We start from the raw sequence: 13,793 nt of genomic DNA on the forward strand, positions 1-13,793 counted from the left end.
GACAAGTCATAGTTGAGAAAGGTGCAAACACCTGTTTATATAAGGTCCTACAATTCACACTGCATGTCAGGACAAAAACCAAGCCATAAATTCAAAGGAACTCTCTATAGACCTATGTGATAAAATTCTGGGGAGGCACAAATCAAGGCAAGGATATAAAAGCATTTCTAAAGCCTTGAGTGTTCCCAGGAGCACAGTGGCCTCAATAATTGTGAAATGGAAGAAGTTTAGAACCACCAGAGTTGACCATCCGGCCAAACTGAGTAACTGGGCGAGAAGAGCCTTGGTCAGAGAGGTGACCAAGAACCCAACGGTCACTTTGAGGTCCTATCTACACCTGGTTTTAATATGCATCATGGGTGATCCGATCACAAGTGGACAGCCTAAGTACAGGTGTGAACACCCCCAAGACGCGTTGAGATCTGATCGCTCAGACCACATTTGGAGGTGGCCTGGGCCGCATAGGGCCACATTCTTTTAAGTATGTATGCAAATGTGTGAGCAACACTACGCCAGGGGTGAAAGCCACGGCTCTGCTTTTGTCCCTCCGTTTCCCATCTCCATTTGGTTCTCAAATTGTGTTAGCTGGCTGGCTTTGTCCGATGTCTGAACACTTTTAAAATGTCCAGTCTGTACCAAGACAGCTTTATATTCCTTAATTTGTATTCCTTTTATTCTTAAAAAATGCCACTAGACGTGTCTTTTACAGTTCTAGGTGCAGTGTGACTGTGTGGTGGCATCGGACACAAGCGCTTCGCTTGCCTGCTTGTTGCACCACAGTGCAGAGCGGAGCTGGAGCAAGCGAGCGGACAGTGAGAGGGAGAGCGTTCATTCTCCGGAGGCAGAGAGTGTAGGACAGGTTGAAAATGATCACACTGAATTATTAACATTGCATTAGGATTATTGCGTGCAGGGGCGGGGACTCTGTCAGCAGAGGGAAAGAGTCCATGCGGGAGGGGCAGGGAGACGGGGAGCGATGTGCTGGTCTAAAAAAACCATTTTGTTGCCTACTCTCGTGATATTAGACACCTCTCGCGGGACCATTACATACTGTGTCCATAACAGTCATCTATGTGGCAACAGGCTCCAAACAGAACTTTTCCATAAAGGAGGCTATGTAGGAATGACTACCTACTGTCTTTGCCGAATATTTTTTATCCACCAATGTTACCGATACCATGTTGGAAAGGGGTTTAAGAGAACTTCGGAAGTCCTCTGCAGAGATGGGAGAACCTGCTGGAAGGAAGACAATCTTAGCAGCATTCCATCAATCAGGCCTTTATGGTAGAGTGGCGAAATGGAAGCCATTCTGGAGTAAAAGGCAAATGACAGCCCGCCTGGAGTGGAGCTTGGGCTCTGAGAGCATGAGGAAAAAGATTCTCTAGTTTGATGAGACAAAAAGGTAACTCTTTGGGCAGAACTCCAACCACTATGTCTGGCGAACAACAGGAACTGCTCATCACCTGCCCAATACAATACTATCCCTACGGTGAAGCATGGTGGTGGCAACATCATGCTATTGGTGTGCTTCTCAGCGGCAGGGACAGGGAGGCTGGTCAGAATTGAGGGGAGGATAAATGCACCCAAATGCAGAGAGGTCCTTGAAAAAACCTGCTCCAGAGCGCACACAACCTCAGACTGGGGTGATGGTTTGCATTTCAGCACGCCAATGACCTGAAGCATACAGCCAAGACAAAGCTGGAGTGGCTTTTATTGACAAGTCTCTGACTATCCTTGAGTGGCCCAGCAAAAGCCCAGACTTAAACTCCATAGAACATCTGTGGAGAGACCTGTAAACGGCAGTTCACAGATGTTTCCCATCCAATCTGACAGAGTTTAAGAGAATCTGCCAGGAAGAATAGTCATAAATTTCCCAAATCCAGGTGTGCAAAGTTTGTAGAGACTTACTCATGAAGACTAAGCTGTAATTGCTTCCAAAGGGGCTTCTACAAAGTACTGAATTAAGGGTCTGAAAACGTTTGGGTTGTGCTACAATCAGGGTTTTACAAATGAAGAATTAGAGATCTTACTATGCCCAGATAGCTCCACATAATAAAGCTGAAGGTCCCTTTAAACCAACCAAGTCTCAACTTGGCCTTGACAGGCTGTTATTGGGGCACTCGGGCACCCTTCATGAGGCCCGCCCCCCCAGTATATATACTGGGTCACTGCCTTTCATACTTCCTCTGACATATTATTCAGTTCTTGAGCTAGCTAGTCAGTGAGATTAACAGTAAGAACTCTTATGCTTCATTTGTAAAACCAGGGTTGTAGCCCAACCCTGGTTATAACCTGTTATATGGAGACCATATTGTATACCCACCACCCCCACTGCCCGTGCGGTCAGAACCGTTCTGTTTTATGCAAGCCCCAAAAGACCAATACATAGAACTCGGGGTCTGGGTAGTTCATTCCATGGACCAACTGACAGATGTGACCTCAAACCCAAATTCAAGCAAATAAGAACCCATTCATAGGGTGCAGTGGTTAATTATATTACCACCCCCCCAGCTTGTGGAATGGGTGGGGATTCCGCATACAGCTGAGCTTGTATCACCTGACCGTAACTACTCTCAACCACATAGTGTAAATCCATAAGCAGGCTAACACCTGGCAGCTGTCGAAACAGCCTGCACCAGTGCTGACGCCATCATGTCGAGACTGAAGAATCTGGTGAACGTGTGTGGGGTAGTCGAAGAAGCAGCACCACAGACCACCTTGGCTGAACCCATCTAAGCCGCACCCACGAGGTAGCCACACACCTAGTAGAATGTGCTTTAAGACACTCTGGTGGTTCCTACCTTACAGAGGAGTAGGCCAATGTGATCGCTTCCCCTATCCAGTGAGAGAGACCTGTCTTGGGATAGGGGTTTTTCAATTGTCTGAGATCCATAACAGAAAAAAAGCTGGTCGGGCTGTCATACGGCGCACATGCATTCCACATAGACCAAAAGTATTCAGCCCCTCGTCCTCCTCTGACTCAAAGGAAGGAGGAGAAAACTAAGATCAATTGTGGTCAATTTGAATCCCACTTTTATGTTCTTGGTCTGAAAAACCAGATTGGGTTTCAACGTAACCCTCCGTTTGTCTATGTAGAACACCAAGCTGGACTAGTGGACAGACAGCTGGGCCAGGTCCCACCTGTTTTGCTGAGACAAATGCCAGAAGAAGTGCTGACTTTAACAACAACGGTTTAATCCCATCTCCTGGAGAGGTCAGAATGGGGGTCTCGTTAAGGCATTCTACACCAAAACCAGATCCCATTTCAGAGTCAGCAACTGTACTCAGGCATCAGTGGCGAGTGCCCTGCATGAACCTTAATGCCAAAATGTTACTGCCCGGTGGCTTGCCATCCACACCATTATGACAGGCCAATATAGCAGCCAGGTAGACCTTGAGGGTGGACGGTGCCAAGCCTTTTACATGCAGGCCTTGGAGGAAACAGAGTATGAGCCCAATATTCTAACGTAATGGGTCATCTCCATGCGCCACACACCATAGCACACTTGTTGACAAGGCTCGAGTGCTCTGAATTATTTCCACCACCTGGGTGGAGGAAATGGGTAAACCATTTATTAATTTAATCTTCAGTCTCGCTCATGGGCCTGGCAACTAGTTTCCACTTGTGGGGAGCATGATGGAAGATTTCCGGTCCGACTGAAATGGGAGTAGCCACAGCGTACCCACGATGAGGGACCTCAGGTCCACAAACCAAGTGTGTTGGCCACCGAGGTGCCACCAGAACCAGTTCCCCCTGTCCTCCCACACCTTGTCCTGCACCTGCTGCAACAGTGGAAGGTGTGGGAATTTATACAATATGCCTGACGCCAGCGGTGAGCCAGAGCATCGTGGCCCAATGGCGGGTCGTCAGTCATTCCGAATGGAGTACCATAGAGGACAATGAGCCATGTCTCGTAAAAAACTAACAAGGTGGGCCCCGCACACTGACCATCTGGCCCTGGCAAACAGCGCCCCAGCCGTACAGGGATGCATCATTTTTTATCACTGCACACAGTGTCACTGGACCCAGCCGGACCCCTTTCATGTGGTTACCGGGGTTAGCCAAAACTTCCAGGCGTCTCTACACTCCTGTGTAATGGTCAGTACCTGGGAGAGGTCCCTGTATGGACGCATGATGTTTTATAAACCAGTGTTGCAGAGGTCTCATCTTGAACAGACCAAGTGGGACTGTGGCTGAGGCAGCCGCCATCAATCCCAACAGGACCACAACCCGACGTGCCCTGGCAACCTTGCAAAGGGACAGCGTGCAAGCTGCAGTGACCACAGCCAACGTACTTGTCGGAGTCAGACGTACATGCATTGACCTTGAGTCCAGATCGAGATCCAAGTACCCAGTGCGCTGGGCTGGAACAAGAGCGCGTATTTTTTTTCCCCATTCACCAGAGCAGTGCCCCCTGGTGCGATTATGCCAATTCCCTCGACTCAGCTATTAAATGGAGATCGTCCAGATATGACAGACCATTTATTCCCTGTAGGCGCAGAGGCGCAATAGCTGGCTCCACACCAATAGTGATTATTTTGGGGGCAAGAGAGAGACGGAACGGGAGAATGCAAAACTTGTACACTCTGTCCTGAAAGGCGAAACTCAGATATTTCCTGTGCCTTTCCACAGTTGGTGTGCTAAAGTAAGCATCTTTCAAATCCACTGACGTAAACCAATCTCTCTGTCGGATCGATTTGAACAGGTGACAGCGTGTAAAATTGTGTGTTTAAACATTGTGTTTAAAATTCTCACATCCAGAATTGGTCTCTTTTTTTGGAATGAGGAAATATCTGCTGAAAAAGCAGCAGTTTCTCTCCCCGTCCACTACCGGGTGAATGGTGGCTTTCTCCAGCAAGAACTGAATTTCCTGTTACAGGATGAAGGATGTTGAGTCCAAGACCTCAGTCTGTGTGACTCCAGCACATGACGGTGAACGAAGGGTGAACTGCAGTGCATAGCCCTTTCGAATTGTCCTCTCTTCCCAGGGAGAAACTGTGCATGCGCTCCATACGCTCACACAAGCGGAGAGGCATGCTCTGGGTTTTGGTAGCGATGGCACCAGGGCGGATTCGCCCACAAATTGAGCCTCTGGACCCATTTTCAGGGAGGAGGGGAACAAGTGGGCAGCTCCCGATTCTTCCGGGGGCATAGCCAGGTGGCCCAACTCAGGCTCTGTGTCAATGGTCAAACCACTGGTTAAACGCTATGATGGTGGAGCGCCCCAAGACGACCTCACCTCTCTGGAAAAATCCTCAAGCACTGGAAGGGGACCCGGGAGGGAGGCCGATCCCCAGCCTTCGTAAAATACGCCCTCGCCAGCATGGAGGGAGCAGCGGGTTTTGGGTCTGCCCACCGGATCCCCAGCTTCGCCACAGGTGGAAAGACCCCTGGGGCGGTTTTGCACCTTGTGCCTCCTACTTTCTGAAGCCACTGTATATGTTTAAAAGAAAAGCTTTGGGAGAGACCATGTGTACCAGGGCGGAAAACAAAATGTTACAATAATATAATAAACACAGTTTTGCAGAAGATGCCGAATGCCCCTTGATTTAAGGTAGACAGCACCAGGAATATTATTTAAAATTACAATATGTAGTTGATCTTGATGTGCTGGTGACAGATGGTGACCCTGATGAACGTGGATCTTCTGAGGCACCAGCAGAAGTGGAAGGACGGCCTGCAGGAGCTCCGCACTGGCTTCGCCACACTGGAGGTCCAGGTACCCAAAATAGAGTTGGAAATCCGAAAGAGTAGAGAGAAAAGAAACACTTCCAATAGTACCTTTTTAATTTACTGCAAGTAAAGAATGTGCTTAAAATCTGTTTGCCCAACCTGTAATTGTTATGCTTTGTGTTTGTAATGAATAATACATGATTTCAGTTCAGGTTTTTAGCTCTATTTTTATTTATTTATGTTTTTTTCACAAAATATATTTTACAACAGTTTTTGCTGTGCATCCGCCGCAATTCCTTTGAGGATGTCTTGGGGGTCCACAGAGCCCAGTAGGGGAATCCACTGGTCGAAACACGTTTTAAGTATTTTTTGCACTCGTCATACTCCACCAGGGTTTCCGGGCGGACGACATGCGGGCGTGGCGGCAGCACTGGAATCACCAGCTCTACAAGGCTCTGGAACACCAGTACCAGACCGGACTGGAAGCCCTTAACAAGAACCTACCTGAAATCCACATCGACCTCACCTTCAAGTCAGTGTACCTGTTCCTCTGCATTGTCTAGAAGTTATTCTACTCCTTTGTTAACTTTCAACCCCCCCTTTCTCCAGAATACTCCAGATATCATCCAGGATTTTGATTATCGTTATATCGTATTATGTATATTGTAGTGTCTATTTGTCAAAATCAAAGTCTGTCACATTAGAATTAATCAAAGAGCCACTGCTGCACCACTGCTGTTCATATTAGACTGTACGCAGAACATCCAAGCTGGTCGGCTTAATGGTTGAATCACTCTACAATGTAAATCCCAAGACTATGCCCACACGATAACTACTTTCTGCTATTACTCTATGAACTACTTGTATTTGTTCTGTGTTCATCCTGTGTTTTGTCTTGTATCCACCCAGTGTTTGTCCTGTTCTCTTACAGTAAAAACCTTGTTCCCTCACAGGTGCCTAATTGATCGTCACTTGCCTCCCTATCTATATACCTTTGTGTGCCCTCTAGTGCCACCAGACTGTTCTAGCTGTTCAAATCAAATACAATTAAATACTGATACTGAAATACCCTATCTGCTCGGTCAGAATATCCACATTACCAATGAATACTAAAATATCCAATGAAAGCACCAAAAGTCGTCCCAAAACATTGTCAAATTATCCAAATCTAGGTATTTGGTATTGAGGTATTATCCATATGGGGTAATTGTCAAACAGTATTACGATATTTGATAATTATGTGTGATCCTAGATATGTTTGTGTTGTTTTTATTCCTCGATTACTGCAGTGTCAGAATCTGAATCAGAATCGGATCAGGCTGTTGTGTATTAAAGCTGTTGTGATGGCTCATGTCTTGGTAGGCAGGGCCGCTTGCAGTTCCGCCCTCCTTTCGAGGAGGTACGGGCCCGCTACTACCGGGAGATGAAGAGGTTCATCTCCATCCCCAACCAGTTCAAGGGGCTCAGTGCTCCTGGGGAGGAGCACATCTTCGGCATCATGATCGACCGCAACGCCTCGGGCTTCCTCACCATCTTCAGCAAGGCCGAGGACCTGTTCAGCCGCCTGCTGGCCGTTCAGGACAAGTTCAAGGTGCTAAATCATGCAAATGATAAGCAATTAACCTTTATGGTGAATAAAGCAAAGCAGACTGTCTTTGTGTTTTCACTTTTAAGTGAAGTCGCAATAATAAACAATACATTTGAATATATGTTTTTAGATAATATCAACTCCTTATGGCTTTTAGAAGTTGGATATGAAGTGATTCCCATCAAAGCACTCTGTTAACTCTATATGCTAATACTATTAGCTTATTATTTTATTATTTGACATTTGTTTTATGTTCATTTTTTTCTCAAAATATATCACAAAATTGTCATAAAACCTATCAAAACATATAGAAACTAAATGTATAAAATGTGGTCCACCACGGATTTTAGGTACATTTGGTACCCTTTGTTTTTTTTTTTTTCACATCAACTCGCAAAACAAGGTGTCACTTGTGCGAAACTAATATTTTTGAAGCTATGACTTCTATTAACTATTCACCCTCAAAGTTTCCCCAACACTTGGACACATTCAGCGAGCTACCAGAATGCAAATGGTTCGAGGACCAACAAAGCCACATGGCTACTTGCCACATGGCCACTTGACACCTTGCTGAATGTGGCAATAAGCGACACACAAAATCTTTTTCTTTTTTTTTAAGATTTTTATTTAACAGTAAGAATATACATGTTTTAAAAAAGTGGCATTATTTAGAAGTTTAAAAGGACAGACAACAATACAAAATGTACAGTCTGTCAATAATATTAGTTTCTGTATATTAACCTTGGTGTGTAATTGAATATAAAAATGTGCATATGCCAATTAGCCCAAATCGCGAAATCGCTTCTTGTAGAAACTTTTTCCGTTACAACATCAGGGGTATCGTCGGTCTCCTCCGGTGGTTCTTGAAAACATTCAGTTTCATAGTCATATTCTGGATAATTCCGCTGTTCGAAATGTTCTCCAAGTCTGGGATAACGCCGATATCGGATTCAGCACTGCTGTCATTCTCGCCGTCACTGTTGGAGAACTGACTATCATTGCGGAAAATGATTACCAGTACGTGCTGTTTACACTGACTAGGAGCTATCGCACTCTTTAGATTAAGGTCCCCGTTACAACCAAGTTGAGACTTGGTTGGTTTAAAGGGGCCTTCACTTTATTCAGTGGAGCTGTCTGGAGACAGCTGAAAGCATAGTAGGAACTCAAGTTCGAAATTAAGTAAAACTCCTGGTCTAAAAATAAGTTTTTCTATGTATGTATGTATGTATGTATGTATGTATGTGTGTGTGTGTGTGTGTGTGTGTGTGTGTGTGTGTGTGTGTGTGTGTGTGTGTGTGTGTGTGTGTGTGTGTGTGTGTGTGTGTGTGTGTGTGTGTGTGTGTGTGTGTGTGTGTGTGTGTTGCAGGAGTGGGTGGTGCTGGGTCAGGTGGACATTGAGAGGTTGGTGGAGAAACACCTGGACTCGGTGCAGGACTGGGAGAGGAATTTCAAGGCTCTGAAAGCGCGAGGGAAGGGGGCTGAACGCCTGCCCAGGTACCAGCATCAATAAACTTAATTACAGTTAAAATGTACGCCATGGTGAAAAAAGATCAGATCTCAAAGCCGGAGTTTACTGGATTCAGTGTGGCAATGAATAAAAATGGAAATAACTTTAATTTACCACAGAAGCTTTTTTGCCCTCCTTTGAAGTTGCATGAACGGAAACTCATAACACCTATTTTACACCTCGCTACTCTAATAGCAGGAGGAGAATGGCCAGATATCTATAGCTGGATTGGAGAATAGCTATCAGTATCTAGCAATCCTACACGTTATCGGGAGTCTCCTGATTCAATTTTATTAGCCGGAATGTCACTTAACTCACTGACATGTCATGATGTGATGCTGATGTATTTCAACACAGGTGAGGAGGCTAAAAGCTGCAGGTTTAATCAATGTGTGAGGCATTTGCCCTCCGTCCCTTCCTCCCCCCTCGTTTCCCTCCTCCCTCAGCCAAGAGAAAGTGGACTGCATCACAGTGAACTGTGAGCCGGTCAAGGCCATGATCGATGACCTGATCCAGGGTTTGTTCGACACCCTGCTGCTGTCTCTCAGAAAGTCCATACAAGGTAAACACAAACCATCTATTTCAATTTATTATTGTTATTATTATTACTTTTGATGATTTATATTTTATTAGCATTTTCAGACAATTTTGGGCTTATAAACAAATCTCACAAATCAATTTGTGTGTGTGTGTGTGTGTGTGTGTGTGTGTGTGTGTGTGTGTGTGTGTGTGTGTGTGTGTGTGTGTGTGTGTGTGTGTGTGTGTGTGTGTGTGTGTGTGTGTGTGTGTGTGTGTGTGTTTATATATATGTGTGTGTGTGTGTGTGTGTATTTACAAATACAGACATAAAACTTAAAAATAAGGTCATGGGAAAAATCAACAGAGAAAAGAAGAAAATAAAATGAACCTTTTTAGAGCCATCCTTCTTTTCTCTCCTCACCTTCTCCTCTCTCTCACCCTCCAGGCCACACATCCACCATAGAGAGCTTCGTCTCTGGAGGGATGGAGGCCTTGTCCACTCGTCCAGAGAGCAGAGAGGAGATCGGAGAGGCCAACGCCCGACACAGTCAGATCCAAGCTCAAAAACCTGAGGTGTCTGTATCTCTCTCTCTGTCTGTCTATCTATCTGTCTTTCTCTGTTTGTCTCCCTCTCTATTATTTTATTCTTTTTACATGTTTATGTCTGTATGTATACAGTATAAGCATCAATGTGTGTGTGTGTGTGTGTGTGTGTGTGTGTGTGTGTGTGTGTGTGTGTGTGTGTGTGTGTGTGTGTGTGTGTGTGTGTGTGTGCGCAGATCCTCCCTCATTTCCAGTGTGCGGAGGAGAAGAACCGGTTGCTGCGTGCGGTGGCTGGGGGCGGCATGGACTCCCTGTCCTCCCTGAGAGCCAAGTGGGACAAACTGGAGCTGATGGTGGAGAGCCATCAGCTGATGATCAAAGAACAGGTGGAATACATCTCTCTCTCTCTCTCTCTCTCTCTCTCTCTCTGTCTCTCTGGATTAGTCATTTCAGTTATGAATTACAGTTTTCAGAGTTCCCATGAAATGCAGCATCACTTCCTACCGACACCAGTTACAAATTTCTGAGTTCACATGGAACGCAGGGTGGACGTTCTGCCCACTCAATGCTGAATCTGCCCACTTTTTTTATTGTCTTTTATGTTCGGCTTCTCTTTGGCATCTGGAACATGAAAAGACACAATTATTTCTAAACTCAACAAAAATATGTCTTGAAATAAAAAAAAATTGTCCGTGGGAAAACTCGAATTACACTTATCCGGTTCCCTTGAATGCAGCATTACTTCTGAGTTTTCCGAGTCCCTTGAACGCACCATCACTTCCTTCTTTTGGAGCGCATTCAGCTGGAGAATGTGTCGCTTCTGGATAAGGAGTCCACTAGTTTACCGATAGCGGATGGCATCGCTCTCTGACAGATAAAGAAAAAAAAAACAGATTGGATGCTCATATTGTGATGAAAATATGATTGATCGTGCAGCCCTATGCCGTGCACCTCGTCAGGTGCGACTGTCCCCCAGAGACCAAACCTGGACATATATATCAAATCGGATAATGATGTCACAAAGCGCCCCACTCCATAAACTAATCAAGGCACAACAGCATTCTCAAGTTGCTGTGCGCCAGACCCTTTTAGCCTGAAAAATGCCAAGGAGAAAAATGTGGATAAATACAATAGGGATCCGCCCCGTAAAATTCTTTCTTCCAACCCCCCTAACTCCTCCTACAGGTGGAGGTGATGCGGAGCAACGCAGCGGGCCGCATCCAGGCGTACCGTGGGGACCTGGAGAGGTTCAGGGCACGCTGGGACCAGCTGAAGCCGAAGGACGAGGTGCTCGAGATGGGGGACCAGGCCGCCCTGCTGGCCTGCTTGCAGACCATCCGGGACAAGCAGCAGGAGTTCCACGAGCTGGAGCTGGTCCGCAACAAGTTGCTGTACGGATGACATTACACATCGGGGATTTTCAAAATGTTTCTCAAGCCTTTTTCTTACACGGCACACTTTTTACAATTAAATAATCCCTCAGCACTATACCATTATCCTGTTAAATGCTAAAAATGTCACAACCCCCATAGAACTGTACTTATTATTATGGCCTACTTATAGTGACGCGAGACGTTTGAACGATTCACTCCAAAAGAACAGGGGATTGAGTGAATCTTTGACTCACAAATTCAAAATAATGACTGAGGACTAAATTAAAGACCAAAGCAAAAAAGGTCTTGGCATTTGTCATAATTCATATTGAATGTGACTGATTCACACTTAGCATTTTACCAGTTCGCATACTTTACATCTGACATGGCTAGAGATTAGTTGAGAAAATAAGATTAATATCAAATTAGGCCACTTACACTAAAGGGAACATGTAATGAGTTCAAGACATGTGGACAATAATTCTCTCTCTTTCTCAACCCCCCCTCTTCCAGAGAGGACTGCCTGCACTTTGACCTGGAGGTTCCAGACCTGTCCCTGGCGGAGGAGACAGTCCGGGACATGGAGCGCTGCAGTGGGATGTGGTCTCTGTACGAGGAGTGGCAGCAGGGCTTCGCTGACAAGGCCCAGGAGGACTGGATCACTTTCAGGTAGAAAGCAGTTTTTAATAATGTCATATGATCTTAAAAAAACACTCACAACCCATTTGGGAAAACCTCAAAATGTTTATTTTGAAAATGAGAAAGAAGCACGTTTACATAAGGATCACAGGAGCACCACTTAGCGAATGAGCATGTTCCATCATTTCCTGTCTATTGGTTTATCACAGTGGCGATGCAGTTTTAATGTTTCAAATAAAAATTAAATGGAATTAGTTTTAAAAATGTTTATTATAAAGTAAAATAAAAAAATCATTAAAATCTTTACCTTTTACCAGTGATTTCGGGGTGCACATACCCTCGCACACCACTACCGCCACCACCACGGCTCACAGGTTGAACAGGGCGTTTTAGTATGATATTTCTTGTTTCTTTTTTGTCGGTATATTGCCATTTTTTCTATGTTTGTTTTTCATTTTTACATTTATTGTTGATTGCCGTTGTTGCAGAGCCGCCTGCCACATGCCGTCCAAGTGGCATTTTCAAGGCCCTCTGACACAGAGACACAGGCAATGGGGTTAAAAAAAACACACCGATTTTATTGTAGAGAGTGGGCAATGTGGAACAAGCCTGGAGCAGATGGAAAGCATGTCATGACAGAGGCTCCACTCCCGTGTGTGTGTGGGGATGGGGGTTATACTGTACCTGTTGCTCGTTGATTACTCTCAAGAGCAACAGGCGTACAGCCACCCTGAGCCCGGGCCCAACTACCAAGACCCAAGACAGGTGTGGCTGCTTGAATCACACCACAGCCATTTTTTAAGTTTGTTGCATATTGCCAATTTTAATGTATGTTAATATCTGTCTATCTTTCTGCTTTTACTTAAGAACCCTATCGTTATTGCAATTTTATTTAGGTATGTTGTGTATATTATTCTTTCTCTATAGGAGTAAAACCTACGTGTTTGAGGAGTTCCTCTTTGCATGGCAGGACAAACTGAGGAAGCTGGAGGAGCCCACCACCATGTCGGTCAAACTGCAGAGGGAGGTGGACAAATACAAGGTCTGCTGTGCATAGATCAGATGAAGTTAAGATAACACTTAATTAATCCCTGAGGGGAAATTCAGGTTTTACAGCAACAGAAGTGGACAGGGAAACTAAAAACATTTATTAATGTGAAATTGGGAATATCTGCATTCATCTCTTCAAGTCTTCCATTGTAGTTTCCATGTAGCGTCACAAGATGGCATCACTAGCTAGTGTTAGCATTAGCCTCAGCATGATGGCTGAATGTGAATCGTAATCATTAGCAGTCAGTTATTCAGAAATAACTTTCTGATTATTATGTACTCTCTGTAATACATCAAATTAACCTCCTCCTCCGTCCAACGCCCCTCTACGCTTGTCTAGAACCTGATTCCGGTCCTGAAGTACGTGCGGGGAGAGCACCTGTCCCAGGACCACTGGCTGGACATGTTCCGGCTGCTGGGCCTTCCCAGGGGAACTACGCTCGAGGGGCTCACCTTCAACGACCTGCTCAGTGTGGCCGGCACCATTGTGGACAAAGCCCTGGAGCTCAAGGTTAATTTATATATCTGGATCCGTATATACTGTACACTGATCTGCCACAACATTAAAACCACCTGTCTAATATTGTGTAGTTCCCCCTCATGCCGCCAAAACAGCTCTGATCTGTCGAGGAATGGATTTCACAAGACCTCTGAAGGTGTCCTGTGGTATTTGGCACCAAGACCTTAGCAGCAGATCCTTTAAGTCCTGTAAGTTGCGAGGTGGAGCACCCATGGATCAGGCTTGTTGTTCCAGGAGCTCCCATAGATGCTCAATTTAGATTGAGATCTGGGGGAATTTGGAAGCCAAGTCAACACCTTGAACTATTTTGTCATGTTCCCCAAACCATTCCTGAACATTTTTTTGCAGTGTGGCAAGGGCGCATTACCCTGCTGAAAGAG

At 45.3% G+C, this 13,793-nt stretch overlaps 1 protein-coding gene across 1 annotated transcript in view; it reads left to right on the plus strand.

Moving 5' to 3' along the window:
* Positions 1-13,793, plus strand: part of dync2h1 (dynein cytoplasmic 2 heavy chain 1) — a gene marked incomplete at its 5' end in the record, with an annotated part of 163,522 nt that overhangs the window by 13,827 nt on the left and 135,902 nt on the right. The window contains 11 exons of the mRNA XM_080007116.1: positions 5,622-5,720; positions 6,067-6,210; positions 7,041-7,265; positions 8,629-8,756; positions 9,216-9,331; positions 9,734-9,861; positions 10,068-10,217; positions 11,017-11,222; positions 11,718-11,873; positions 12,771-12,885; positions 13,234-13,404. Coding sequence (XP_079863242.1) covers positions 5,622-5,720; positions 6,067-6,210; positions 7,041-7,265; positions 8,629-8,756; positions 9,216-9,331; positions 9,734-9,861; positions 10,068-10,217; positions 11,017-11,222; positions 11,718-11,873; positions 12,771-12,885; positions 13,234-13,404 — 1,638 coding nt within the window. The remainder of the gene's footprint in view (positions 1-5,621; positions 5,721-6,066; positions 6,211-7,040; positions 7,266-8,628; positions 8,757-9,215; positions 9,332-9,733; positions 9,862-10,067; positions 10,218-11,016; positions 11,223-11,717; positions 11,874-12,770; positions 12,886-13,233; positions 13,405-13,793) is intronic.

This window comes from Zeus faber, assembly GCF_960531495.2.
Source record: "Zeus faber genome assembly, chromosome: 9".
Lineage (NCBI taxonomy): Eukaryota > Metazoa > Chordata > Actinopteri > Zeiformes > Zeidae > Zeus > Zeus faber.